The 25885-nt window shown below is 37.3% G+C and overlaps 2 protein-coding genes across 7 annotated transcripts; one reads left to right on the forward strand and one right to left on the reverse strand.

The window, feature by feature from the left end:
• The first annotated feature begins 1931 nt into the window (after window positions 1-1931).
• LOC127801477 (protein FAR1-RELATED SEQUENCE 11-like) lies at window positions 1932-5242 on the forward strand. Its single transcript, XM_052336680.1, has 5 exons — window positions 1932-2291; window positions 3634-3654; window positions 3746-3844; window positions 4591-4794; window positions 4853-5242. The coding sequence occupies exons 1-5, from the start codon at window positions 1932-1934 to the stop codon at window positions 5240-5242; spliced, it is 1074 nt and encodes a 357-aa protein (XP_052192640.1).
• A 1051-nt stretch (window positions 5243-6293) lies between these two features.
• LOC127801990 (disease resistance protein At4g27190-like) lies at window positions 6294-14026 on the reverse strand. 6 transcript variants are annotated; one of them, XR_008023241.1, is made up of 7 exons: window positions 13691-14025; window positions 12917-13416; window positions 11925-12195; window positions 10570-10644; window positions 6919-10312; window positions 6657-6804; window positions 6294-6524 (listed from the first exon to the last, which is right to left on the reverse strand). XR_008023241.1 is itself a non-coding variant. In XM_052337580.1 (6 exons), exons 2-5 carry the CDS (start codon window positions 13412-13414, stop codon window positions 6948-6950), a joined length of 4209 nt encoding a protein of 1402 aa, XP_052193540.1. In that variant the 5' UTR covers window positions 13415-13416; window positions 13691-14026; the 3' UTR covers window positions 6294-6524; window positions 6919-6947. The 6 variants fall into 6 exon arrangements, 4 of the variants coding, with proteins under 4 accessions (XP_052193540.1, XP_052193539.1, XP_052193541.1 ...); XR_008023242.1 differs by having other exon boundaries at window positions 6608-6804; XM_052337580.1 differs by lacking the exon at window positions 6657-6804 and having other exon boundaries at window positions 13691-14026.
• Between the last annotated feature and the right edge of the window lie 11859 nt (window positions 14027-25885).

Consider the following 25885-nt stretch of genomic DNA (forward strand, 5'->3'; position numbering starts at 1 on the left):
TTGTTGACATATTGATACTTGTACATGGGATAGGGTGTCGCTATGATAGTGTAGCCATAATTCCCTAAGGGCATTGCTGGAACAACACTAGGAGTACCCTGTAAATAGGTCGAGATTACTGCCTAGGGTTCTGTGCCGGGCTAGTTTGCTAGGGAAGTTACACCAGGATATCTGTTATATGAGTTCATACATCATGCATACATGTTATTTTAACCTTCTGTTAGAAAATTCATCTTCTAATATTGGACATCTATCCCTGAAATATTCCACGTTCCAGGCGAGACGAGCAGTCGAAAAGGCAAGGGAGTGATTGAGGCATGAGCATGATGGAAGTTTTTGTGGGTCTTATGCCAAGGCTAGAACCAGTATTTCAATTAGTTTCATATTTGGTTTTAAATTGTTATTGTAATATTATGTTGGATGAAGTGATGTGAATGTATGAATCTTTTATGTATTAATTTGCGAGATCTTTAGGTTTCGATTTTGCTTCCATTTATGATTAAGTTTATTGTTCCTTAATTCCATTTTGGGAATGTTACTCTTATATGATTATGTTAAGGATTTTAGTATGATTTGAGTATGTAAAAAAAATAAATCCTAGCATAAATTTAACATCTTGAAGAGACAGGGCGTTACAGATATAGTTAGGTTCCAGGTATGGACTTCACAGACATACTTTTCCCAGTTGTGAAATGCAGTTCCATCCGGGCACTACTTGGTATTGTGGCTATTTAAGATCTTGAATTGGAACAGTTGGATGGTAAGACAACGTTCTTACATGGGTAACTTAATGAGGATAATTTTGTTTGCGAATTTAGAGTCAATGTGGAGATTTGTGATAATTATGACTCAAAATCCTTTTTTATCTGCGATTGGGTTTCTCCGTTGCAGAATATTATTGTTTCAGCACACCCAGATCCTTACCCAGATTTGGTTAGATCCAAACTACTAGGTCTAGACTTGCTTTAGATTTGGTCAGCCTAGGGTTTACTCATTAGGCCATATCTTGCCAACCTAGATTCAGATATATTTTTACCCAGATTTATTGCCCAGATTTGGTATTCTGATTTGTTTTCTATTGGGATTTTGTTTATCGATCATTTGACATTGTTTGAGGTTATTTAATCTTTGTATTAGCTACATTGAAGTATGATATTCCATTATTGGATCGGAATATCTTGATTCTCATTATTACATGTTAAGGTTTGTGCAATTTTGGGCGGATGGATTTAAGATGAAGGTGGAGTTATCAATAGGAATTTATATTGATAAATGCAGAGTTATTAAGATCAACAAATATATGTTAAGACTGATATCTGGCTATGCTTTTAAGTGTGGCTGAATATATCCACTACAGTAAACTTTGTGTGGGATTTCCTGTGGTGCAGTTTTTGGTTGGTATCTACCAGGAGATTAACTCTTTGTGATTTTATTGGAAGAAAGAATTTTGGATAATTTCATATTTGAATTTCGTGTCAAGATGGAACTTGTTACAATTATGATTCGGAATTCAAATTTGACTGAGATTGAGACTCTTAATTTCACCGTGATTATGACTTCAAATTTGACTGTGATTATGATGTTTTCAAATTCGATTTTATGTTAAATTTATTTCATTTGGAGGAATATCTGAATCATTTTCTGATCAGTATATGATTTCCTGTGTACATCTATAGATGATTTTAGGTTTATAAAAAAGTATCCAATGCTCTGAAATTAGTTACAACTATGTCACTTTTGTATTACCAATATTTGGTTAGTGATATTTTGTTCTTTATAACCGTGATTTTTCTGAATTTAGATTTTTTACGTTAAATTATGTGTTCGTGTGTGGCTGATTGATTTGATTGTGGTTTGTTGTCGATTCAATTTTGTAACACCTTGAAGCCTGCAATTGTGAAAAGAATTAAAAAAGAAAAAAATTCTTGGAGATGCCGGCTACAAAACATGCACTCTGCATTTGGATGATTGTAGCAAAGTCCCCATCCTGGTTTAATACTGTTCTTGGGGAGAGTTACAATGAATGGAAGGCTGAGTTCTACCAACTTTACAATTTGGAGTCAATTGAGGATTTTGAGCTGGGGTGGAGAGATATGGTTAATTCCTTTGGACTCCATACTAACAGGCATATAACCAATTTGTTTGCCTTGCGATCGCTATGGGCATTGCCATATTTGAGAAGCCATTTCCTTGCTGGGATGACTGCAACTGGCCAGTCAAAGCAAATTAATGCTTTCATTCAACGGTTTTTAAGCGCACAATCGCGGCTTCACACTTCGTTGTGTTTGCTTGTGATAAATGCAATTCCTTTTGGACGGGGGTTGGATTGATGCTAAGCGCTCGTCTTTATATTGGACACTTGGGACTTGCTTATAAAATTTCTTACTTATTGTCATTGTCTATTGGTCGATATATTCCACTTGTGTACATACCTATATCTCAATTTCTAGCTGCTGTTCTTTTTCATCGTGGGCAATGAACAAAGGTGTTTTCATTATCTAGTAGTGTCTCCATCATTTATATCATTCTAGAAGAAGTGTAGGAATCTACTACTTGCTCTTTTTTTCTTTTTTGTGGGTGGGAGGGTTCATATGAGTCAAGGATAACATTACTTGTCATATATAGAGTTATAAACAGGTCCACAATTAATCTTATTTAAAATTTTTTGAATTAAAATAAATATGAAAATTTAAAATGCAAGACATAGACATAATGTTATTAAAGGGGCGTCTAAGCACACCTTTTACGCCTGCAATGCTTCCAGGCAGGGAGCAAACTTGGGCGTGTCTAGGCTCAAGGCACCTTAGGCTTTTTTAATTATTTTTTAGAATTTTTATTTTATTATATATTATTTTATTTAATTTTTCACTGTTTAAGGTTTATATTTATTGTTTCAACTATAAATTTAACAATGAGTAAAAGAACTATTATTTCAAATGCTCTAGTTGAATTTGAACTTTATGAAGATGGAGAGGGAGACGATGTGAAAGAAGAGGATATTAGAGATGATTCTTTTTTTTCCATATAGAAATGTTTGATCTTGACGAGAAAAATGATTTTTAGATTATTTAAAATATATAATTAGTTAATCTTAATTAATAATTTAAAACTTATAAATTATTTCAGATTTAATTTAAGTTGATTTAAAGACTTTTAAATTTCACCTTTTGACATTTTTTATTATTCTTTTCATTAGTATATATTGAATTTTTTAATTTTCTTGATAACATACATGTGAATATGTAATTATGAGTTTAGACCTATTTTGTATCTCATTCTTCAACTAAGATATATATATATATATTTATATATTTAGTTAGTATGCACCTAGTTTCATTAGGCGTGCGCTTTGCTTTACGCCTTAGATTCTAACACCCTTTTGCATTTTAGTACATCTTTGACCTTTAATAACATTGCATAGACAGAAGGTGTATTTGAACATTTATTAAAATGCAAATGTAAATGGGGTTAATTGGGGAACCCATTTACATCTCTAGTCCGACTCAAATGTTACATGATTTGGATTAAGGGGCATCCTTATTGCATAAGGCTCCCCACTTTGTGAGTTGGGGGAAGCTCGTACTTGTACAGCCTTTGTGTTTCCTTATGTTGTATTGTATGCTTTGCAAACAGGTGGTTTTCCCACTCGAGCTTGTGAGCTTCTGTTGCTACCAAGGCAAGCCCCCTTGTATAAGTTAACTACTTGCAAATAATGAATGGAGGCCTTCCTCATGTTTTTACATAGGCTACAGTTGCTGATAAGCTAATGATTCTTTGTTGTGTTGCTTACTATCCATGTGATACCCCCGTCCCGCTTTTCATCGCCATGATATCGCCTATGGATGTAAGTCAATATGGTGAAGGGGAATCATGTCATATTTATTGGTCAATTTGTGGATGGCATACTTGTAGCTTCTCCAATGCATGGAAGCTATGTTGCACGGAAACACCTCATAAGAGCCGTTTCCTCGTTTTAGAAACGTTTTATATTCCCATTTCAGACCTTATTTATGTCTATTTTTTCAAAAAAATGTTCGTTTCTACGTTTCCGTTTCCTATTAAAAACGTTTTCCATTTCCGTTCCCGTACAACATAACATGGAAGGACCTCAATACTTGCTTCAATCGACACTAGCTACTTTCTTCTAACCTCTAGATTTGTACAAAATTGCAATGTTATAATACCATATTGCTGTTTCCTCTGATTTTAAACTGTCATTTTAAAAGGAATGATCTTTGATTTGACAGCCACCAAAACTTTTTTTTTTTTTTTTGTTATTACTGACTCTTTTCTTTTTTAGATTACATACTATCACTCGTGCCTCAGCTGTTCGGCCCCACGATTCCAGTAGCAGAGGTAAATTAGGGGATCCAGCAAGCAAATTTCGACCCCTAACACAATCGCAAATATGAGGGCGGCAAACAATTTTTATTTTTAGAGTCGCTCCTAATTTACTGAACTATCTCCTGATCAGGGGTCAAACCCAGAATGTGGAGGCCCAAAGAATGACAGCCCCAATGAGTTCTTTCTGTGGCAGTTAATTTACGCCCTTGGGGCAACTTACTACTGACTCTAGTTTTGCTTGAATAGGTGGCTGTTGCCGTGGATTTCAAAGATCGAGCAGGAGAACAACAAATGACGCAGCAGAACCTGCAAAACATTTGCCTCAAGACAGGGGCCCCAATGGAATCTGATGCAGCTCCAATTCTCACACCTTTTGCATTTTCTAAGCTCCAAGAGCAACTCGTTTTGGCTGCACTCTATGCATCATTCCAGATGGAGGATGGCTTCCTTGTGAGACACCACACAAAACTTGATGGTGGCCGGAATTAAAGTCTATTGGGTTCCACAGGAAGGCATCATAAGTTGCAGTTGCCATCAATTTGAGTTCTCTGGAATCCTTTGCCGGCATGCTCTTCGGGTCCTCTCCACCGGAAATTGCTTTCAGATTCCAGAAAGATATTTTCCCCTTCGTTGGCTCCGGATCAGCATCCCATCCCCGAAGCTCCTTCAGAGTAGCACAAACGATCAAGCAGAAAGAATTCAACTGTTGCAGCATATGGTATCAACTCTTGTCACAGAGTCAACAAAATCTAAGGAACGTCTTGATATTCCAGTGGAGCAAGTGTCCATTCCTCTATCTCGGATAAGAGAGCAGCCAGTGTTGTCAAAAGGTATGAGAGACATCTCCTCCATGAACAGGAATAACTTGGAACAGTTGCATGCTTCAGAATTCTCATAAAAAATTGTGGGAACCATGCGAAAATATGGTGATGACTGCATCAGCGGTGCGGCTTCATTAAAAACCTAATTCTCAAAATGTATAAAGGGTTCAATTCTGATATTCCTTGCCTGATATTTTTTTGTAGGCTTTGTTGCATGCAACCAAATCACATAGGGTGTTGCCTTGCTTAGCCGTAGCAGATACTGAAATATTAACATACAATCTGTTTGTATAGATATCTCTGGGAAGAACTTTCTCTTCCTTTTGTTTTATAATTTATCTTCTTCTCATGCCGCCCTCTTAATTTCTCCTCTTATTTGTTATGTCTACTAATTCTAGGATGATGTCAAGGAAATTTTCAGTTCGGATGAGATTGGAATTTTTTATGGTAAGCAAGGTAATAAGGTTGTTTTGACAACTAGTGAAGTTTGTTCTTAACTAGAAATGAATCAGGTGGTCAATGGGACAACTAATAACATTGACTTGACTGAGAAAGAAACTTTGGAGATGTTTTAAGCTATCCTGCAAGACCCTGAAATTCTTAAAAAGCCCACAGATTAGAACATTGCAAAGCAAGTATTAGGAGATTGAAATATGCTTAGGAGATTGCCTTATATTTCACTCTTGATCAACAACTAGACAAAAAACCATCAAACTAAAAATCAAAGCGAAAAATGATTCATCCACTTAAAAGAGTCTTGGACGCAACTGACGACTTCTGTGTAAGCAAGCATCCCAAGATCTCATGGAAATATATTGTAACTTGCTAAAAGAATTTTATTATAGACAGGTAGATGATGTCCAGAAAAAATGCTTTCGTTTTGACGTTTGGATCTCAAAAGGTAGTGACATTTACATTGTTGTTTTGGATCCCGAAAGGGAGTGACATTTACATTGATCATTTGATGGAACGTTTTGCAACAGTATATTTCTATAGCAATGATTACGAAAAGGTAACTTTGGATGTGTGTATTTGGGACACCTTATAGATCTTTCATTATTTGAAGAAAGATTTATCAGGAAATTCTTTTTTGTGTTATTAAGCCAAAAAAGGGTTACCATGCGGAGATTTATCAGGAAAATGGGTTTGAATAATGCATTATCAGAGGATTCTGAATGTAACAACTGTGGCAAAAAAACCCCAGATTTGATTTATACACAAAATTTGATGATCATGTCCATCGAGCCCATTGCACATGAAACTTTACAGTGCAAGCCATATTCCACATTCTTGGGCAATAACCATCATCAGCATCTGAACTCAAAGCTTCTCTATGCTTCAGAAAAAAGGTTCATTCTTCTGCCATAACAAGTGAGATTATATATCAGTAACAAGTAATATCACTACATTCTTCATATCACAACAAGAGTGAGATTATATACTAGTCAATGCCCAGTTCAAAACGGTTGGTGGAGTATAAATTTTGACAACCTGTCTCTGATAACAAGTCTCCTAAAATTGTAATGATTCAATTGGAGAGAAAATTATCATCATTTGCTCCAATTCACAGGGGCTTAGGGTAAATCATGGTATCCCAAAGTGGTGGGGCATGGAACCGTGCATTCACTCTAGCTGTAGGCTGTAACCACGCAAATGCAGCAGCGGCATCAATGAACTGAGGGATGGGGGAAGTAGAGAACATAAAAAGAGAGAAGGGCTGATAGCAAAGGTTCGTTCAGCAAATGTACCATACCTGGCCGTCAAGACAGCTTTCCACCTTGCTTATAAGGTTGTAGTTAATCGAATTTTTTCCCAGTCAGCCATCAAATCCATATCCCTTGAAAGCGGAGTAAATTTACCTGCCAAATAATATTTATGGCCTGTGTCTTGTTCATTCCACTCCAATGCATTCCACCATTCCTCCTCTCCTTTAAATACATCCAAATTTCTACTGGAAACATCTGTACTAGAAAGTTTATTGAGCTTTGGGCAATAGAAGATGATCATGCTCTCTAATCTTGGAGCGATGCACAACCCGTTGGAGATGTTGACCAGTTCTGGTAGCTCGAGAAGTGATATCTTTTTAAGGCTTGGGAGATATTCATCTGACGTTGAGTTGGAACATTCAGGACTCACTAGGCTACTGAGTTTGGGGCAGTCTTCAACTATGAGCTCCTTCAAGTTTTTAAGATTATCAAGAATTTCTTTTGTAAAAATGGTAGTCAAACTGAGGCATGTATGCAAAGCCATGGACTTCAAACTAGACAAACACGTCTTACTAACTCGCCCTCTGCAAATGCTCTCCAATTTCTTCATGTAGTGAATACTTAAGTACTGCAATGAACTCAGTACACTTTCTTCTTCACACTCAGATTCAGATTCAGATTCATCGCTATCATCTTCTTCCAAATCTACTGGAGAAATCTGTTCAGAATCAATGATGGTTTGGAGCTCATTACATTCAGCCAAGCAGCAAAACTTAAGGTTAGACAAATTCCTAAGGCCAAGCTCAGATAGATTCTTAAGAATCCAATGACGTTCTAGTGCAACAGCACTGACACGTTTCAATAACTTGGAAATTTCGGGCATTATACCTTCACCATTCATATACTTCAAGCCTTTTTCGAACTTCTCCAAATTATTGAATTCCACTTCAAGTTCATGCGGTATGCGAGATAAGAAGCAATAATGTCCAACAATGATTCTGAAGCATTCTAGTGCTGGATGTATCAATGTTGTCCCGTACCATCTGATGTGCTTCAATGCTTCAACATTGGGCAAATACAATTTAAGAGTGTTCAGACATTTAAAGCTGGGTAGTTCACTTAAAATGCTTGTCACTTCAATATCCCACCAATTACCATCCGGATGCACATCAATGCTTAGTTCTTTAAATTGAGTTCGTTCTAACAGGTACTTCATTGGAACTATTCTACTTACATCCTTACTTTTTCGTATAAGGTTTGCACGTACATTTAAGGTAACCTTCAAGCTTCTCAATTGGTCAATCTTCCCAATTTCCTCTGGTAAATATGATAATGGAGTACCTTCAAGATCAAATAATTCAAGTTTCTCAAGTTCACCAATTTCAATTGGTAATTCCATTAATAGATCACAACCCCGCAAAAATAACTCTTCTAGGTTAACCAATTTGGAAATAGACTCTGGCAAGCACTTTATGCTGGTATATGACAAATTCAGAACTTTGAGGGCAGGCATGCACAAAAAGAACGAGGAAGGAATTACCATCAGATCATAGTTTTGCTGCAAGGATAACTTTTCCAGAGAAGGACAATAAGGACATTCTGGCAACTCAGACAACTTGCTGTTCATCTGGTTTCTCTCCTTGTCAACCCACTTCATCATCTCTAGTGTCTTTGTTGGTCCTATATCCCCATGATCTAGATATGATGGAAGCTTACCAACTACAAGTATATTCATTAATGCAAGTCTAATCTCTGCTCGCATTAGAAAGTTGAATTCGCCAATATTCTCCAGCAAGAAGGAAGACGTCAGTTCTTTTAGAACATCTTCTCCTTTATTAACTGTTTCTATCCAACCGCTCCGGACGCCCTGGTAAATCAAAGCCTCCCTGACAATTTTATTTCGATTTTGCAACAAACAGTATCTAATGCAATTTTGCTTGGTGGCATCTGTGCTCATACGCTCCCAGGCGAATCTTAATACATTAATTAGGATGACACCACTCCCTTGCAGAAAAAGAGAAGATTGTTGGCACATTAATTCATGAAGCGCGAGCTCCCAGACACTACAATCTTTTGTACCTTTTAAAATCCTTGCGAGCAGAATGATAGCAATTAAATTGCCATGGCATTCTTCAACCAAGCGCATGGCCTTTTGTTGGAGATCGTAAGAATCAACAAGTACTCTTCCCACATTATTGCAAAATAAGTTCCAAGGTAGTAGACAATCCTCCAACCTGATCTCCAGATTTAACGCTAATATCTCATTAACATTCTCTGGTCGAGTATTCAGTACAATGCATACACTATCAGAAAAGTCAAAGAATTCCAGGTCATCTACATCAATCCGTTGATCAATGTAATCCACGAGAAGCAAGATGCGGGAAGGCCTGCCAAGGGAACTGTGAACACTTGAAGGTCCCTGTACTTCTTCAACATTCTGTTGGAGCTGCATGATGCTCTCATAGTTTGAGAGAGAGACATTTTGCACAATATCAAACATATTTCTTATCTTGGGCAGATCTTTCAAGGCTTTAGTCACTTCCTCCCAACCACTACCAGAAATTCCAATCTTTCCATTTCTTCTGGCCTCAAAATACTTTACAACTTGCTGAACAGCAGAGTTGACTGTGAATTTATGTATTTCATGTTGTGAAACTGTTATCTCCTCTTCGTATGTCCTAGTAGCATTGGCAGACTCGGTACTTGTTGAGGAGATTGTCAGCTCAGCAGGTTTGGTACTTGATGTTGAATAATTCATATCAATACCTGGAGGATCTTTCATGTTCTCCACCATATCTCGAGGTAGATACGTTGCAATGTCAAAATCATACTTGTCCACGTCTTTTTCAACTTCACAAAGCTGCTGCTTCCAAATCTTAAAAATTAATTGGGTAGGAGATAAGACCGGGAGGTCCCAAGGTGATTCTGTTCTTGAGAGGTCTGGCCAGTCAAAGATTGTTTTTTCTTTTATTAGCCCCGGCTGATTCTTGGTCAAAATGGACGCTTTTATTCTTCTTATTAGATCATTGGTAATAGGGAATTTTCCAACAGTAAAAGCCAGACTTTCCTCCGTTGCATTTTTCTTCATTGGGTACAAAAACATAACCAGCAAGTCAAACTTTCTCTTCAGTTCCCATGCTTTCTTCCTTAGTTTTTTCAGTGCTTCAGTTTCATGTCGTGAGATAAAAGAAAGTCCCACTCCTTCATTTCCTTCCAGCCACATAATTTCCTTCAACTTCTCCTCTTCATACAGATCTGAACATTTTCCAATCATGTTTTCAACAATCTGCTTTTCCGCAGCAGACAACTTCTGTCCTTGTAGAGCATTCATACTTAATCCAATCAAAGAACCATATGTTGCCATTCCAAATTCTCTGTCCACAAACCTCATACGTGGCAATGCGAGTCTTTCTTTCTTTTGTTTTTCAACTTTTCCACACACTGCCAAAAGAAGGAATACATGAAGATAACCATTCAAACCAAACCATAGACAGACAAAAAATGACTAAAATGAGGGAATGTGAAACCCATATGGTTCACGCTCATGATTCTGGCTTCAAAACAGAAGTAGTGTGCATCTTTATGAACATTCAAATCCAGATTCATTTTAAATAAACAAAATCAGAGAATGATATCTAGAGCTTGAGAAAGCAATTTTTCAGAAAACACTAGGGGAAAGGGATTATTAGTTGTGCTACCTTTCTTATCCGTAGACAATTTGACCTCAGGATCCCTCCCCTTCTCCACATGAAGCAATCCACTATCTACTGCAACTGCAGAATTTCAATTCAAAGTCAACCCACATTTTACTTGGAAACAAATAAATAAGAAAATCAAGAAGGGCAATATTGCCATGCTATTACAGGGCTTGATAGTCCAGCAACTCACCATTCTCCTTTCAAGGTCCATTCCCATGTTTGTTTCAAAAACTATGTACATTCAATTCCTCTATTGCTTTGTCTCACCGTGATACAAAATGCATGGATAAAAAAATACAAGGTAAAGTAAGAGTATTATCCCATGCATCCAACATATTGCCTATAATACCTGAGAGTTTTAAGAAAATTCAGAAAATAAGAGGTGGTGATTTTTCTAAAGAAAAATGGCCTGAGGGCATTCTGGTAACTTTGATTACCATCTTGAGGGTATTTTGCAAGTGAAAAGAGACAACCTAAAGGAGGTTGGGCTTTCACAAAATCTGCAAAAGTTAAGGACTTAAGAAGAAGGGCCTAATGGGAGTTAAAGAAAACCAGGCCCAGGGGATGCAATTACCCAAACTTCGCAGTGTGAATGCGACAGAAGCTGTCTGCCTCTCTTTAATTTTATGTGTCTCTAAATCCCAACAGGTAGTATAGAGATCCTACATTGTTCCCTAAAAATTGGTATCAGAACTATTGGTTCATTGTTTCAGATGTTCCCAACAAGTGATATAAAAAACACAATTGAGCCTAATTAAAACTCTAATAAAAATAGTTATTTTTCCACTTTTTACGTTGAATGATATTTACATTATCAATATTTTGGATTTAACGGTATTTTTATGTTAAGAGTAGTGGTATATTTTCAATAGCTCTGTATATACTATTATTATAAAATGAATGGCATCTTCATAATATTGGATTAGCAACATTTTCTCAACATTTCCAATGTTTCTAGTTATTATGTGTATAAACTCTAACAATAAAAGATACAAGTACATTATTTTTTCAAATTGCCATATCCCGTGTTTGTTTCTGTATCTGTATCCATATCCATACTTGTACCTGTACTTCTTACACTAATCTACAAAACACAAGACAAAAACAATTATTCTATGCTCCTTTGGAATCAAAAACCATTGAGGGCTATCTTGAGAGCATCCTTACTGTTTCTAATCATTTTCACAAGTGAATTATTGAGTGTTCAATTAGTTACAAATTTATATGATTATACCAAACAACTTTATATACCAAATGCAACTGCATTCACATTGCATATCAAATATGTCGAGCACGAGACATAAACAACTACATATATACTCCATAAAAATATATAAATGAAGAAATAACCTTACATTTTGATGAGGATTGAACTATCACAACGTGCATAATCATGTAGGGAGGAAGCAGTGAGTGAAGCCGATAAAGCTTCCCATTCAAGGCATTCTGGGAGCAGAGAATGATATCCCTAAGCCCAGTCTTATCCTCCAGCCTCTGAGTCAACTCATGAGCCACAGAACCCTTAAATGTTATATTGGACTCCTCCAAACCCTCATCAACACTGCCAAATTCATTTGCTATACGGTAAAATATAACCCGCTCATTGGTAGCCAGAATCTCACTCAACTGCAGCCAGAAAACACAACAAAATCAAGATCTAAACCCAACATACGATATTGGTGCACATGCACGAAAATTCCAGTAGAATTTATAAGATGTGTAGTTTAAGCTAGGAAATTTATTTTCTGAAAAAAAAAAAAAGGAAAGAGGATAGGAAATTCATGCTCTCTTGGTAGCACTTTTGAAATTCATATTCACTGGTTTCAGAAACATTGTCGTTAACAGTGGAAACTCCAAATAATAAACATTAGTTTCATTATGCTTTCATTTCTTTTGGAGAGTACTTTCACAGAGGAAAAATAAAAAACTTGAAACAGTGCTTAGAAATATCGGCTGGGACTTATTTAAACGTGCCAAATTCATGCTTAAATTTCAGACATCATAACATGATTCTGGGAAATAAATTAAAGAAGGCAAGTTAACCAGCTGTTTTTTCTTTGCTAGGAGATAATTCTACAAAAACATGAAAATCAAAATTTTCTTTTAAAATTATTAGATGAGTGGCCTATGCAGCCGTCCTATATATCACTCTCAAGTAAAACAAAAAAAACTTATATATAAAAGACATTTTGAAAAATAAAAAAACTTTATATACCAAATAAGTATTCTCTTAAATAATAAAATGATAAAGCATTCAAAGTGATATTTTAAAAAAATTTAGTACCGTCACATGCCATTTGATTAAAAAGGGCTTGCTCACTCCATGAATGTGTGATATGGATTAGACCTTTTTTCTTGTAAAACCGGAAGACGTAGCAGAATAATATGGTGAAGGCAAGCCCATCCATTCGACGACGACAACCTCCCAGGGGGTCCCATCTTTGGTGGCACGGTTGCGCTTAGGGTTACGGATGAGGTAAACCACCCTGGTGTTGTGCCCGGAAGGGAGAGAGCCAGTGCCCCTGTCGATAAGGAGGTAGCCCCCGCTGGTCTTGAGCCTCACCAGTTGGTTGTTGCCGCCTTCACTAATGGGCTCCCAATTCGCCGACGGCAACAATTCCTCAGGTGGGCTCTGGAAGACGTTGTCGGGGAGGCCGGTTAGGTACTTGCCGTAGCAGCTCCGTAGCCGGATATTATTGGCGGCCACCACCTCCACACTCCACCGGACACTCAGGCCAAGGCCATCTCGCTTAGCGGTTACTGAAACTCCGCCTTCGCTGGCGTAGAGATACCAGCCGCCTGGGCCCCGAAGGCAGACGGCCTTGGCATTACGGAATAGTTCCATTCCTGAAAGAAATAATCAAATAGTATTTCGAAATTCTTAATTTATAAAATATTCAGAAACTTTAGGAAAATTACCACACACAAAAAAACCCTAGAATTCTTTTATAATTCTTCGAAAAATCAAAAACTAAGTTTCATGAAAATTATATCTTCGTAAAGTCCGTTCAGATTCCATGGAAGGGAAAGGAAACCTAGAATCAAAGCAAGTTCGCAGATCCACGGAAATCAAAAGCAAGAACGAACACAACTAGATCGCACAGAAAGAGAGAAGAAGTACCTGTCCGATTCAGATCCGATTTCCAAACCAAAAGGTCTCACTTACTCTGCATCTCTAGCCTTGAAGAATCTCAAACACAAGAAGAAGAAGAAGAAGAAGAAGAAGAAGAAGAAGAAGAAGAAAGGCGTCAAATCGATCCTTTCTCGTTTCTTTTGCCAAAACGAAGGAGATTCAGTTGAAGATGAAGCGCTCAGCCGAGGAGCCCGATCAGCCAAAGAAACTCTTGCATGGTAGAGACAGCCGGACAGGAAATCAAGTTGACCTGCAACTAACTACGGCCTCCCCCGCTTGTCTTATTCGTAGTCTCCACTTTTGAGGCAAAATCACTATTTGCAGTTTGCCCTCACGGGTCTGTTCCGCAATTTAACAATGAATCTCAAATGGAAGTTTTACGCCCTACGCCAGCTATAATAATTAAACTAAAAATATATATATATATATATATATAATCCGCACGGCATTACGCAATAGTAAGGTAAGTCAATAAGATGATTTTCATGAAATATTAAAAAAATAATTTTTAAGGTCTCCATATCAGTGGAAGGGCTCAGCCAAATGTCCAGGTCAAGCATATATAAGTTGTGTTTATATTTAAATTTACTTTAGAGATACGTTAAGGAGAATGTCACTTATCTCTAAAGATTAATTGGACGAAAGCTTAGATATCCCAGAATAATAAAAAAAAAAAATTAAAGGCAACCCTCATGTGCATGATACAATAGTAAAGCACTTTGAGTTTCACATGAAATATTAGAGTTTGAGTCGGTGCAACGATTTAAAAGACAAAATTATTGCTGGAATATAGCATTTAGTTAGAAGATAATAGTAAAACGATAAATCTCGCATGGACCACCCTAAATGTCTAACTCTAAGTGTGTATAGACTATGACCGCATCTGAATTTACACAGAAAGTACATCAGAGAGAAAATCACTTGCTCCTAGGGATTGGTCGGACAAACATTGAATACCCCAGGTAAATCAAAAAAAAAAAACTAAAGGCATTCTAAATAATGTAAATCTAATCTAATTTCTAATATAGTAGTAGCATTATTTATGGGGATAAATATTGATTTAATAAAATGTATAATACACATAAGGATGTTCAAATATTAGTTTAAACAAAAAAATTAGATCAAAAAAGTCAATCTGATCCAAAATTAAATAAGTTCAGTCGAACTTTGATTTGAAAAATTTGAAATATCAATCTTCTATTTATTTCCAATCTAATCACGATTTTAAACCAAAAACCAAATAATACAATAGATATTCAACTATAATCTATATACTATAGATTTCGTATATGCAATATGTATATATAAGGCATGTAAATTGGACCGATTTGGATTTGATATAGTCTTGTCTTTATTTGGTCTCGTAATCGAATTGAATTTTTTATCAATTTCAATATCAATCCAATTCAATTTATTTTAAGACTGGTTTTGAACTGAGTGAACACACTTATAGAAAGATGTAATCGGACTAAATCGAGATTGAAAATCTTTTAATTTAAATACTAAATACTTTTCCAATACTTGGCGAATAGGATTGATAAGGTCTAGTTTGATCCAATATAATCCACATTGGTCCAATAAATTAATTTTATTTTTATTTAATATAAATTTAAAATATATATATACTGACATTAATATACACTCGAATCCAAATAAAATTAATAATAATTTAATTTTTAATTTTTAATTCAAATGAAATAATTCAACTTTAAATACATATATATTTCTAGTCCATATTTAATACTACTACTACTACGTAAAAAAAATTGGAAAATTTTATATACAACAACTTCTTTTGCTCTCCACATCAACATTCTCATATGACAAACAAACTTAAAGCAAAAAGTCATTTTTACCCTCTATTATTCCACTTACTCACCTAGTTTTGCTTTATCTCGAACTCTATAATTCGAGAGGTTTGTTTCTTTTCGCATCTTAAAGTTTAGGAAATTTGCTTTCTCCGGAACTCTAGAGTTTAAGAGTTTGCAAAGTTCGCTAAATTTGTTTCTTCCCGCATCTTAGGATTCAAGAGTTTTTGCTTTGGAGATTTGATTTTTGCTTATTTATGAGTTACGGTTGTTCTATTTTTATTTCTATTTTCTTTGTTTAATAATTATTTTATAAATATGGAAATAATAATAAAAAATAGAGAATGAACTCCTTTGCAATTTGAGAAGTTATTCGAATTTGTGTTATTTTTTTCTTGTTCAATATTGAAGTTTTGAGTAATGTTACAAACATAAAGAAGAAGTTTTCTTGTAATAAGGATATATAAAGATCAATATTATTATTAAAATCAAATGTCTACTTATTCTTTATCTTTATAATATTACTCAATAATTCAATATTGAATAAGAAAAAAAAAACACAAACTCAAATGACTTCTCAAATAGTAAAAGGTTTCATTCTCTAAATTTTTCTAATCATTCTTATATTTATGAAAATAATTATTAAGAGAAATAGGAAGAGAAACACATAACATAGAATTAGAAATAAAATAATCGTAAGTCATAGCAAGAACATAGAATTTCATTTCCAAACCCAAGCATTTGCCATGGCCACTAATTTTTTTCCTCTATTTATTCGACTTTGTCTTCTATAAAAAATTTAAATCTAAGGGTTTAGGTGTTCTATGTGTAATGAACGTCTACCTTTTTGAAATATATTTTTATTGCAATATACCGATGGCCGATTCAATTGGTTGTTAGGGTTTGAGGGGGAAAAAATGGCTATGATATGGCTCTATTATAGTAGCACATAAGAGGGTATTTTGAAAAAAATATTAGTTGCAAAGACTAATTGAGTGATGGTGTGAAGAGCAATTATGAAAAGTTGCTGTAGAGAGAGAAGGCATGGCTGAATTTATAGAATTTCCCAAAAAAATTATGTTCAGAATGTGCAAGATGACCATTTTGTCCTTACCCTTATTTTAAGTATTAAATATATGTATTTAAGTTTAGTGGACTGCTAATGATTCTCTTAACAAAATATTATAAGAAAGATGTCATTATTAGTGGGAGGAGTCCAAGTAGGGCCGCTACATTATTTTATTCTGTTATTAGTTGTTTAATTTGCAACTTGGCCGGCAAGGTATTTAATTTTTTATGGAATAAATTATATTACCAGTTCTTGACTTTCTATATTTTGTAATAAATTAATAATTATATTTTAATTTTAATATATACGATGACATAAATACCAAAATCACGTGAGATTCGTGTTAAATTTAACAATAAGTGATATATTTTTTTACTTTATATCAATATATATTATCCTAGTTTTTGTTAATTCTTATTATTTTAACAAATTACAGTAACTAATTTATTATTAAGTATAAAGTTAATTCATAAACTAATAGTGTGACTTATCCATTTTTTGTATGATATATTCTAACTAAAAACAATATAAAAATACCCTAACAAAATCAAATGAAAATATTTATGAAAAAGTTAACCACTCTTATTGTTTGTTGATGACAAAATTGTCGTGTTTTGAAATATTTTATCAGGTAATTTCACACATTGTACTAGTTAATTTACAATAAGTGTATTTTATTTTAAGATAAATTATATTTATTATACCTTATTTTTAATTTTAAAACATGGTACATTTTTTCATCAATCAATAGAATTACAACTTATAGGGGTGAGCATTCGGTCTGCTCGGTAAATGTTTAAACCAAAAAAATTAATTTTTATCAAAAATTAAACCAAATCGACTGAACAAATATAAAAAAAAAAATTGAACCAATAAAAAAAATAAAAAATAACATCATTTTTTATTAGTTCGGTTATTTTTATTTTTTTTAATATGAAAATCGAACCGAATCAAAATAATCAAAATTGTCAAACTTGAAAACCAAGTCGAACCGACTCTTAGATTGAACTAAAGCGAACCGATAATTTTGATTTATTCTGTAGTGACCCATGATTAAGAATTAAATTAATTATTGATGCAGTGTGATAATATAATTTAAAGAAAATATTAAAATAATTTGTTGTGATTTAATAAAATTTAATTATGTGATTTTAAGGAAATAAGAAATTAAAATAATTAATTAATTTGTATTAGGAATTTCTGGAATTACAAGAAAATTAAAAGAAATTCAATAGTGGGATTTTCAGAAATTTCGGGAGTTAATGTAATTAATTAAGTGGGCGTTAGTGCAATTAAAGGAAGTTGGAGGGGGGCTGGCGCATTTTCCGCAAAAGGGGCCGAAGACCCCTTTAAATTTAATGGGGGGCACCATAGGGGTAAAGGCGGGCGCGAGCGCGAGCGGTCGCGCGCGAGGGCAGCCGTGGGCGAGGCGCGGGATCGAATCCGCGGGCGAGCATGCGCGCGAGGCAGTGAAATTCGGCCGATTTTAATTCAGCCCAGGCGTCCAAAAACGACGCCGTTTCGTCTATGGCGGTGGCCTCCAGCGGCCACCCGCGCGCTGCCACGTGGCCGCGCCTCAGCCGTTGCTTTTTGCCTCTTTTTAAAGCCCAAATCGGGCGTTTTTCATGCTGGTTCGAACAGTGAGCAATTACAGAAATTCCAGTGCTCGCGTAAACGTGAAAATGGATGATTTTGATGCTTAAATCCAGATTAATTCAAGTTTAATTCAAGTTTTAATTACCCAGGTATGTAGAGCAGCTAGTAATTAATATTCTGTACGGTCAGAATTTCATTTTGCGTCCAATTTTGTTAATTTTAGCAATTAATTGGGATATTGCAGTTTGTATAAATTTTACCGTGTTGAGTCGAAACAAGCCTAAGGATATCTCTGTTAAGACAAGTTCTTTTCACCCATCTCGTCGTTACTTTCGTTGTCAAATTATTTGACCTCCCTTCGTCTGTTTCGGCTCGTTTATTAATTATAGAATTTTGAGTCGTTTGATTTAAATTTAATTTATGAAGGTGGCTTCGAGGATTTTATTAGTGTGAATTAATTTAAAATAAATGCGAGACTCGTTGGGATTTTAATTGTGGTGCACCTACGTGGGATTTTAGGCTATTAAATTATTTATATTACGCGGTTAGATTTAATTAATACGAGCCATGGATTTATTAATCGCTATTGAACGTTTTACTTCGCAGCGGGAGTGCAAGAAAGAGAAGAAACGGCCGTGTAAAGGCAAGCTCTTAACCCTCTCTTCCTGATCTTTAATTCCCGTGGAAGACCCCGTGATTTCCTGTATTTTATCACCTCCTTTACTTTAATTCGGTACCTTGCCTTATTGGTTGAATTATTATTCATTTGTTTTAATTTAAATTAAATCTGAGGCTTCTATAATTTTATTCGTTGTGAGCCTACGGGGGTTAGTACCGCCCCTATTCCTTTCGGAATGATGCTGAACCCAGTTGGGGAACTAGGTTCCTAGTCGTGCGGGTTTTATTTACGATTTTTCTCAGATTTATTTATGGTTCGGTTAGAGCTATTGAGCAGTGGGGCAGGGGTCGGTTGTTGGTGACGTTGGGGTAGACTATGGTACAGCCTTGATGTGGACCGTCGGGTGGACACCCCTAGTCACTGGCCGTTGATCGGTGCCGGGCACTGCTGACTAGCTCTGCCGGTATGTGATTTACTGCATGATTAGATACATTGTATTACTATTCATGATTTGATATGCACATGGGTACGGGATGCATATTGGGATATCCATTTATTGAGAATGCTTGGACACGGACATTCTAGTTTGGTTAGGTTGCATCCAGCGCGAGCATATGCATGGCGTGTGGTTTACTATGTGGGCGGAGCATGGCCTGATGCCTGGATGTATGGGTGCATTGTATCACGTTGATGCTCACTAAGCCATTGCATTTCTATGTGCATTGCATGGATACTGATAGTATTTAGTTCTCGGACGGGAGTACCGTTCCGAGGGAGCCTATGGCTCGGTTGTCGGGAGTACCGACGGATACAGGTGACGGGAGTACCGGCCTGGGACAGCGCGCGCAGGTTTGTGGAGACACTTGTTGCCTTTCAGGGCAGCGACAGGTTGGTATGGGACTTGGGTGCCAAGTGTCTTATGTGAGCCCCAAGGACCGGTATGTGCTTTTATTTTGTTATACTATTGAGCTGTTGTGTTGTAGCGTCTCATGGCTTGTGTGTACCTGGGGGTTTATTTTGGGAAGAGTTTTTTGGTTATACTCAGCCTACAGCCTTTCTTTTCCTTATGCTTGCTGAGTCTCTCGACTCACCTTACTTTCCATCATTCCAGGTAGTGGCGGCGTGGGCCATAGCAAGGGTGTCAGCTTTAACGGCAGAGTCGGTGTGGTGTACAGGCGGTCTCGTCGATCCCTATCCACTCTGATGTCTAAGTAGAATTTGCTCTATTATTTCGTACTGTGCCAGGTGTTCTCTCGAGTGTTGTGTATGTCGGCACAGGAGTTTGTGTTTATTTATTTATCTTGTGACCGCTGTGTTAGCGGGGTACCCATAGTGCATGCATGTCTTGAGCTTTGCTTCCGCTGTTCTTATTTTCGTGTATGCATGCCGAGGTGGTCTTTGTCTCGTGTTTCATTATTTTTCTCCTCCCGTAGGCGCTCCCGTTCAGGTAGTCCAGGTGGTTGGGGATATCCGGGCAGGGGTGCTTACAATGTTGGTATCAGAGCGTAGTTTGAGTCAATTTTGGGGACGAGTTCCTGTACACCAAGGTTGTCGGGTAGAGTTAGGAAGGTCTAGGTGGATTGAATAGGTTCAGGCTGCGTCAAGTTGTGTTTTGCTGATTCGTGTGATAGATCGTGTCGCAATTTATATTCGTGCAAGGGTGATAAATGCACATTAGGAAGGAACCGTGAAGTGGCATGAATGAGATTTCTTTAGGACTTGTGCCTGCCCTAGGTGATTAGGGTAAGAGGTTGGCATAGCTTTAATAAATTTGCCTGATATTTGATTTTATATGTAGATTTTGAGTATTCCCAATGGAACCTGGAGGCCTAGATCTCAGTGTACCTCTACCCAATCCGAAAGACCTCCCGGTATTGGAGTATTTATGGTGACTGTGGGAATAGGAGTTTGCTTCTAGATGGGGAGGCGGGCAAGACGAAGAGGAGTACCTAGTGAGTTATATGTATTAGCTTGATGAGTTGTCTCAAGAGACGATTCACGAGATTTTTGGGGATTGTCGGAGAGACAAGTCCTATTTGCCCGTGAGCACATGAAGGACATATGGAGGCGACTGACTAAAGTAATGATGAATGATGTGAGTCTTCATTCCCATTATAATGTTTTTGCCAAGGCTGTGAGGCAACAAGCTGCCATTTGGGAGCTTTGTCAGGGGTGACGAGGGGAGTTTTTGTGAGTATGATTGGTAGGGGGCTGTAATGCAAAAGTGTGGTTGTAAATTACGAGTTTTGTAAGGATGAGAATGTGCTATAAGAGTCCAATGGTTACTAGTAGACCCGTAGGTACCGAGATGTGTATAGGGTGTACTGAGATGGAAAACTAAAGGTTGGGTAATGTGGTAGCTTGTGGTAGTTGATGGTTTAAACTGTCTGTACATATTTAGACTGGAGATATGTAACGTAAGGAGGTATGAAGGTAAATTAAGGTTCTGAGAGGTTTGCATTTCCTTGGAGGTTTAGGGCATCAACTCTAAGTTTTAATCGAATCTGGATGGATAACTCGGAACACTAATACAAAGTCCCAAGAGAGATCTGTGATGGGAATTTATTGAGGGATTATTATGGACTTATGAACTTGGAGTTTACAGTGGTTATGCTGTTTGGAGATTTAGCATCACGACTTGGCTAGGGTGTGTAGGTGTTTAGTTCTCATAGGTGGAGTGAAGTACAAGCGACGTCGCGATTGGCGTGTCGAATGACTAAGGTTGTGAGTTTCTATAATAAATAGGGTAAAGCACGGTAGTAGCAGACGTTTTGGGCTGCCGTGGAGCATCCGTAATAAAGTGAATTAGGGATAAGAAAACCCCTCTAAGATTGCAGGAGATACTCGAGTGTATGGCTAGGACCGAAGTTAGTTATAGGGTTAAGTAACTGTTGGGTTTTGCTGTAAGGGTACTAGTTGCTATGAGTACGTGCGGTGCTGATCACGGACCACATGCCCTAGGGTCGGTTATTGACCAATTGAAGGGATGAGATTTCTCTGGGTGCTGGTCAAGTGGTACATCGGCAAAAACATGAGATAGCTTGTTATGCCATTCAGAGGAACGCTTAACCCACATCTTTAAGTTGCTTTTCATTTTTGAGAAGACTTATGAGATGCCTTGGGGATTAGAACAGTTACTGATATAGTGAGGTGCTTTTAGTCACGCAGGCTACAGAGCAAATAACACCGGTACTAAAGATCGAGTCCCAACTACCGTATAAGGTTTTTGAGGAGGTCAGGGTTAATATTTAGCGATCGAGAAGAAGTATGGCCAATTAGCTATTTGGAGTTAAGATCGGCGGCAGGTCAAGATTGAGGGTTGGTGGTCACCGAATAAGTCAAAATTGGGTGTGTTGATTCCCTTAAGGAGGGGAGATCTAGTGACATTTTAGATCTCGGGATGTATTGAATGAAGAATGTTTATTCCTTGAGAGTCCTGATTGGCTACCCATACTTATTGATGGGACCCCGAGCGTGAGCGGCCAATTGTGGGAGAAAGTACTACCGAGAAAATGTTGTGTATCTGGTTAAGAATCAGTTGGCAAAAGTCAGACTAAAGGATATTGTTGCTGAATTCTTGATTGAGGATGTCGTATCGTTTCCGTGTTCCGATGCGTCGTAAGTACGTGACAGGTCTAGGTCACGTTATCGAATATTAGCTTCTCGAGGATGGCCCCACTCCTATCGTTACCGAATGCACTTGGAGTTAGCTGCAGTGCAGTGAGATTTGTGTGGCAAACTAGTTAATCATTGAGATTTAATATCTCTAACCTTTGAGTTTGCCTCAGGATGATATGTGAGATAGCTTTGAGGAACAGTTGGATTATGACATTGTAATAGGTAAACCTTGTGGTTGTAGGTAATTTGATTGATGAAGTTCCTTAAGCGAGTTAAGGTATTAATGGTCATATCGTGTTCCAATTGGGAAGATATGCTAGTATATTAAGTCAAATCGGATGTGTAATAGATTTTGACTTGAGAGAATTGGAAAATGATGACATGGAATGTCTTGAACGAGATATTGGGCAATATCATGAGAGTTATGAGTGTATCTTGAGGTCATGGATTGAGTGCGAATTTCGAGGACGAAATTCTTTTAAGGGGGTAGGATTTGTAGTGACCCATGATTAAGAATTAAATTAATTATTGACGCAGTGTGATAATATAATTTAAAGAAAATATTAAAATAATTTGTTGTGATTTAATAAAATTTAATTATGTGATTTTAAGGAAATAAGAAATTAAAATAATTAATTAATTTGTATTAGGAATTTCTGGAATTACAGGAAAATTAAAAGAAATTCAATAGTGGGATTTTCAGAAATTTCGGGAGTTAATGTAATTAATTAAGTGGGCGTTAGTGCAATTAAAGGAAGTTGGAGGGGGGCTGGCGCATTTTCCGCAAAAGGGGCCGAAGACCCCTTTAAATTTAATGGGGGGCCCCATAGGGGTAAAGGCGGGCGCGGGCGCAAGCGGTCGCGCGCGAGGGTAGCCGTGGGCGAGGCACGGGATCGAATCCGCGGGCGAGCATGCGCGCGAGGCAGTGAAATTCGGCCGATTTTAATTCAGCCCAGGCGTCCAAAAACGACGTCGTTTCGTCTATGGCAGTGGCCTCCAGCGGCCACCCGCGCGCTGCCACGTGGCCGCGCCTCAGCCGTTGCTTTTTGCCTCTTTTTAAAGCCCAAATCGGGCATTTTTCATGCTGGTTCGAACAGTGAGCAATTACAGAAATTCCAGTGCTCGCGTGAACGTGAAAATGGATGATTTTGGTGCTTAAATCCAGATTAATTCAAGTTTAATTCAAGTTTTAATTACCCAGGTATGTAGAGCAACTAGTAATTAATATTTTGTACGGTCAGAATTTCATTTTGCGTCCAATTTTGTTAATTTTAGCAATTAATTGGGATATTGCAGTTTGTATAAATTTTACCGTGTTGAGTCGAAACGAGCCTAAGGATATCTCTGTTAAGACAAGTTCTTTTCACCCACCTCGTCGTTACTTTCGTTGTCAAATTATTTGACCTCCCTTCGTCTGTTTCGGCTCGTTTATTAATTATAGAATTTTGAGTCGTTTGATTTAAATTTAATTTATGAAGGTGGCTTCGAGGATTTTATTAGTGTGAATTAATTTAAAATAAATGCGAGACTCGTTGGGATTTTAATTGTGGTGCGCCTACGTGGGATTTTAGGCTGTTAAATTATTTATATTACGCGGTTAGATTTAATTAATGCGAGCCATGGATTTATTAATCGCTATTGAACGTTTTACTTCGCAGCGGGAGTGCAAGAAAGAGAAGAAACGGCCGTGTAAAGGCAAGCTCTTAACCCTCTCTTCTTGATCTTTAATTCCTGTGGAAGACCCTATGATTTCCTGTATTTTATCACCTCATTTACTTTAATTCGGTACCTTGCCTTATTGGTTGAATTATTATTCATTTGTTTTAATTTAAATTAAATCTGAGGCTTCTATAATTTTATTCGTTGTGAGCCTACGGGGGTTTGTACCGCCCCTATTCCTTTCGGAATGATGCTGAACCCAGTTGGGGAACTAGGTTCCTAGTCGTGCGGGTTTTATTTACGATTTTTCTCAGATTTATTTATGGTTCGGTTAGAGCTATTGAGCAATGGGGCAGGGGTCGGTTGTTGGTGACGTTGGGGTAGACTATGGTACAACCCTGATGTGGACCGTCGGGTGGACACCCCTAGTCACTGGCCGTTGATCAGTACCGAGCACTGCTGACTAGCTCTGCCGGTATGTGATTTACTGCATGATTAGATACATTGTATTACTATTCATGATTTGATATGCACATGGGTATGGGATGCATATTGGGATATCCATTTATTGAGAATGCTTGGACACGGACATTCTAGTTTGGTTAGGTTGCATCCAGCGCGAGCATATGCATGGCGTGTGGTTTACTATGTGGGCGGAGCATGGCCTGATGCCTGGATGTATGGGTGCCTTGTATCACGTTAATGCTCACTACGCCATTGCATTTCTATGTGCATTGCATGGATACTGATAGTATTTAGTTCTCGGACGAGAGTACCGTTCCGATGGAGCCTATGGCTCGGTTGTCGGGAGTACCGACGGATACAGGTGACGGGAGTACCAGCCTGGGACAACGCGCGCAGGTTTATGGAGACACTTGTTGCCTTTCAAGGCAGCGACAGGTTGGTATGGGACTTGGGTGCCAAGTGTCTTATGTGAGCCCCAAGGACCGGTATGTGCTTTTATTTTGTTATACTATTGAGCTGTTGTGTTGTAGCGTCTCATGGCTTGTGTGTACCTGGGGGTTTATTTTGGGAAGAGTTTTTTTGTTATACTCAGCCTACAGCCTTTCTTTTCCTTATGCTTGCTGAGTCTCTCGACTCACCTTACTTTCCATCATTCCAGGTAGTGGCGGCGTGGGCCATAGCAAGGGAGTCAGCTTTAACGGCAGAGTCGGTGTGGTGTACAGGCGGTCTCGTCGATCCCTATCCACTCTGATGTCTAAGTAGAATTTGCTCTATTATTTCGTACTGTGCCAGGTGTTCTCTCGAGTGTTGTGTATGTCGGCACAGGAGTTTGTGTTTATTTATTTATCTTGTGACCGCTGTGTTAGCGGGGTACCCATAGTGCATGCATGTCTTGAGCTTTGCTTCCGCTGTTCTTATTTTCGTGTATGCATGCCGGGGTGGTCTTTGTCTCGTGTTTCATTATTTTTCTCCTCCCGTAGGCGCTCCCGTTCGGGAAGTCCGGGTGGTTGGGGATATCCGGGCGGGGGTGCTTACATATTCAATTCAATTATTTTGATTAAATTAAATTTTTGCTCACTCTGTAAATTACCTTTAAGAGTGTGCAACCAATAGGGGGTCAATTTGGTATTTTCAAAACTTTTGAAAATTTTGAAATTCATGCATAAAATTTGATTTAGAGAGAATTTATATTCAAACATAAATTGTTGTTTAGAATAAAATTTAACAATGATAAACATTTGTGCCTTCAAATTTCATATTTCATGCAAAAATATTTATACTTGAAATGAAAAGACAAAGCTTAAGTCATGATGTGAAAATATATACAGTAACGGTGTGTTTGATAGGAG

The sequence above is a fragment of the Diospyros lotus genome, chromosome 5, assembly GCF_014633365.1.
Source record: "Diospyros lotus cultivar Yz01 chromosome 5, ASM1463336v1, whole genome shotgun sequence".
In the NCBI taxonomy this organism is placed as follows: Eukaryota; Viridiplantae; Streptophyta; class Magnoliopsida; order Ericales; family Ebenaceae; genus Diospyros; species Diospyros lotus.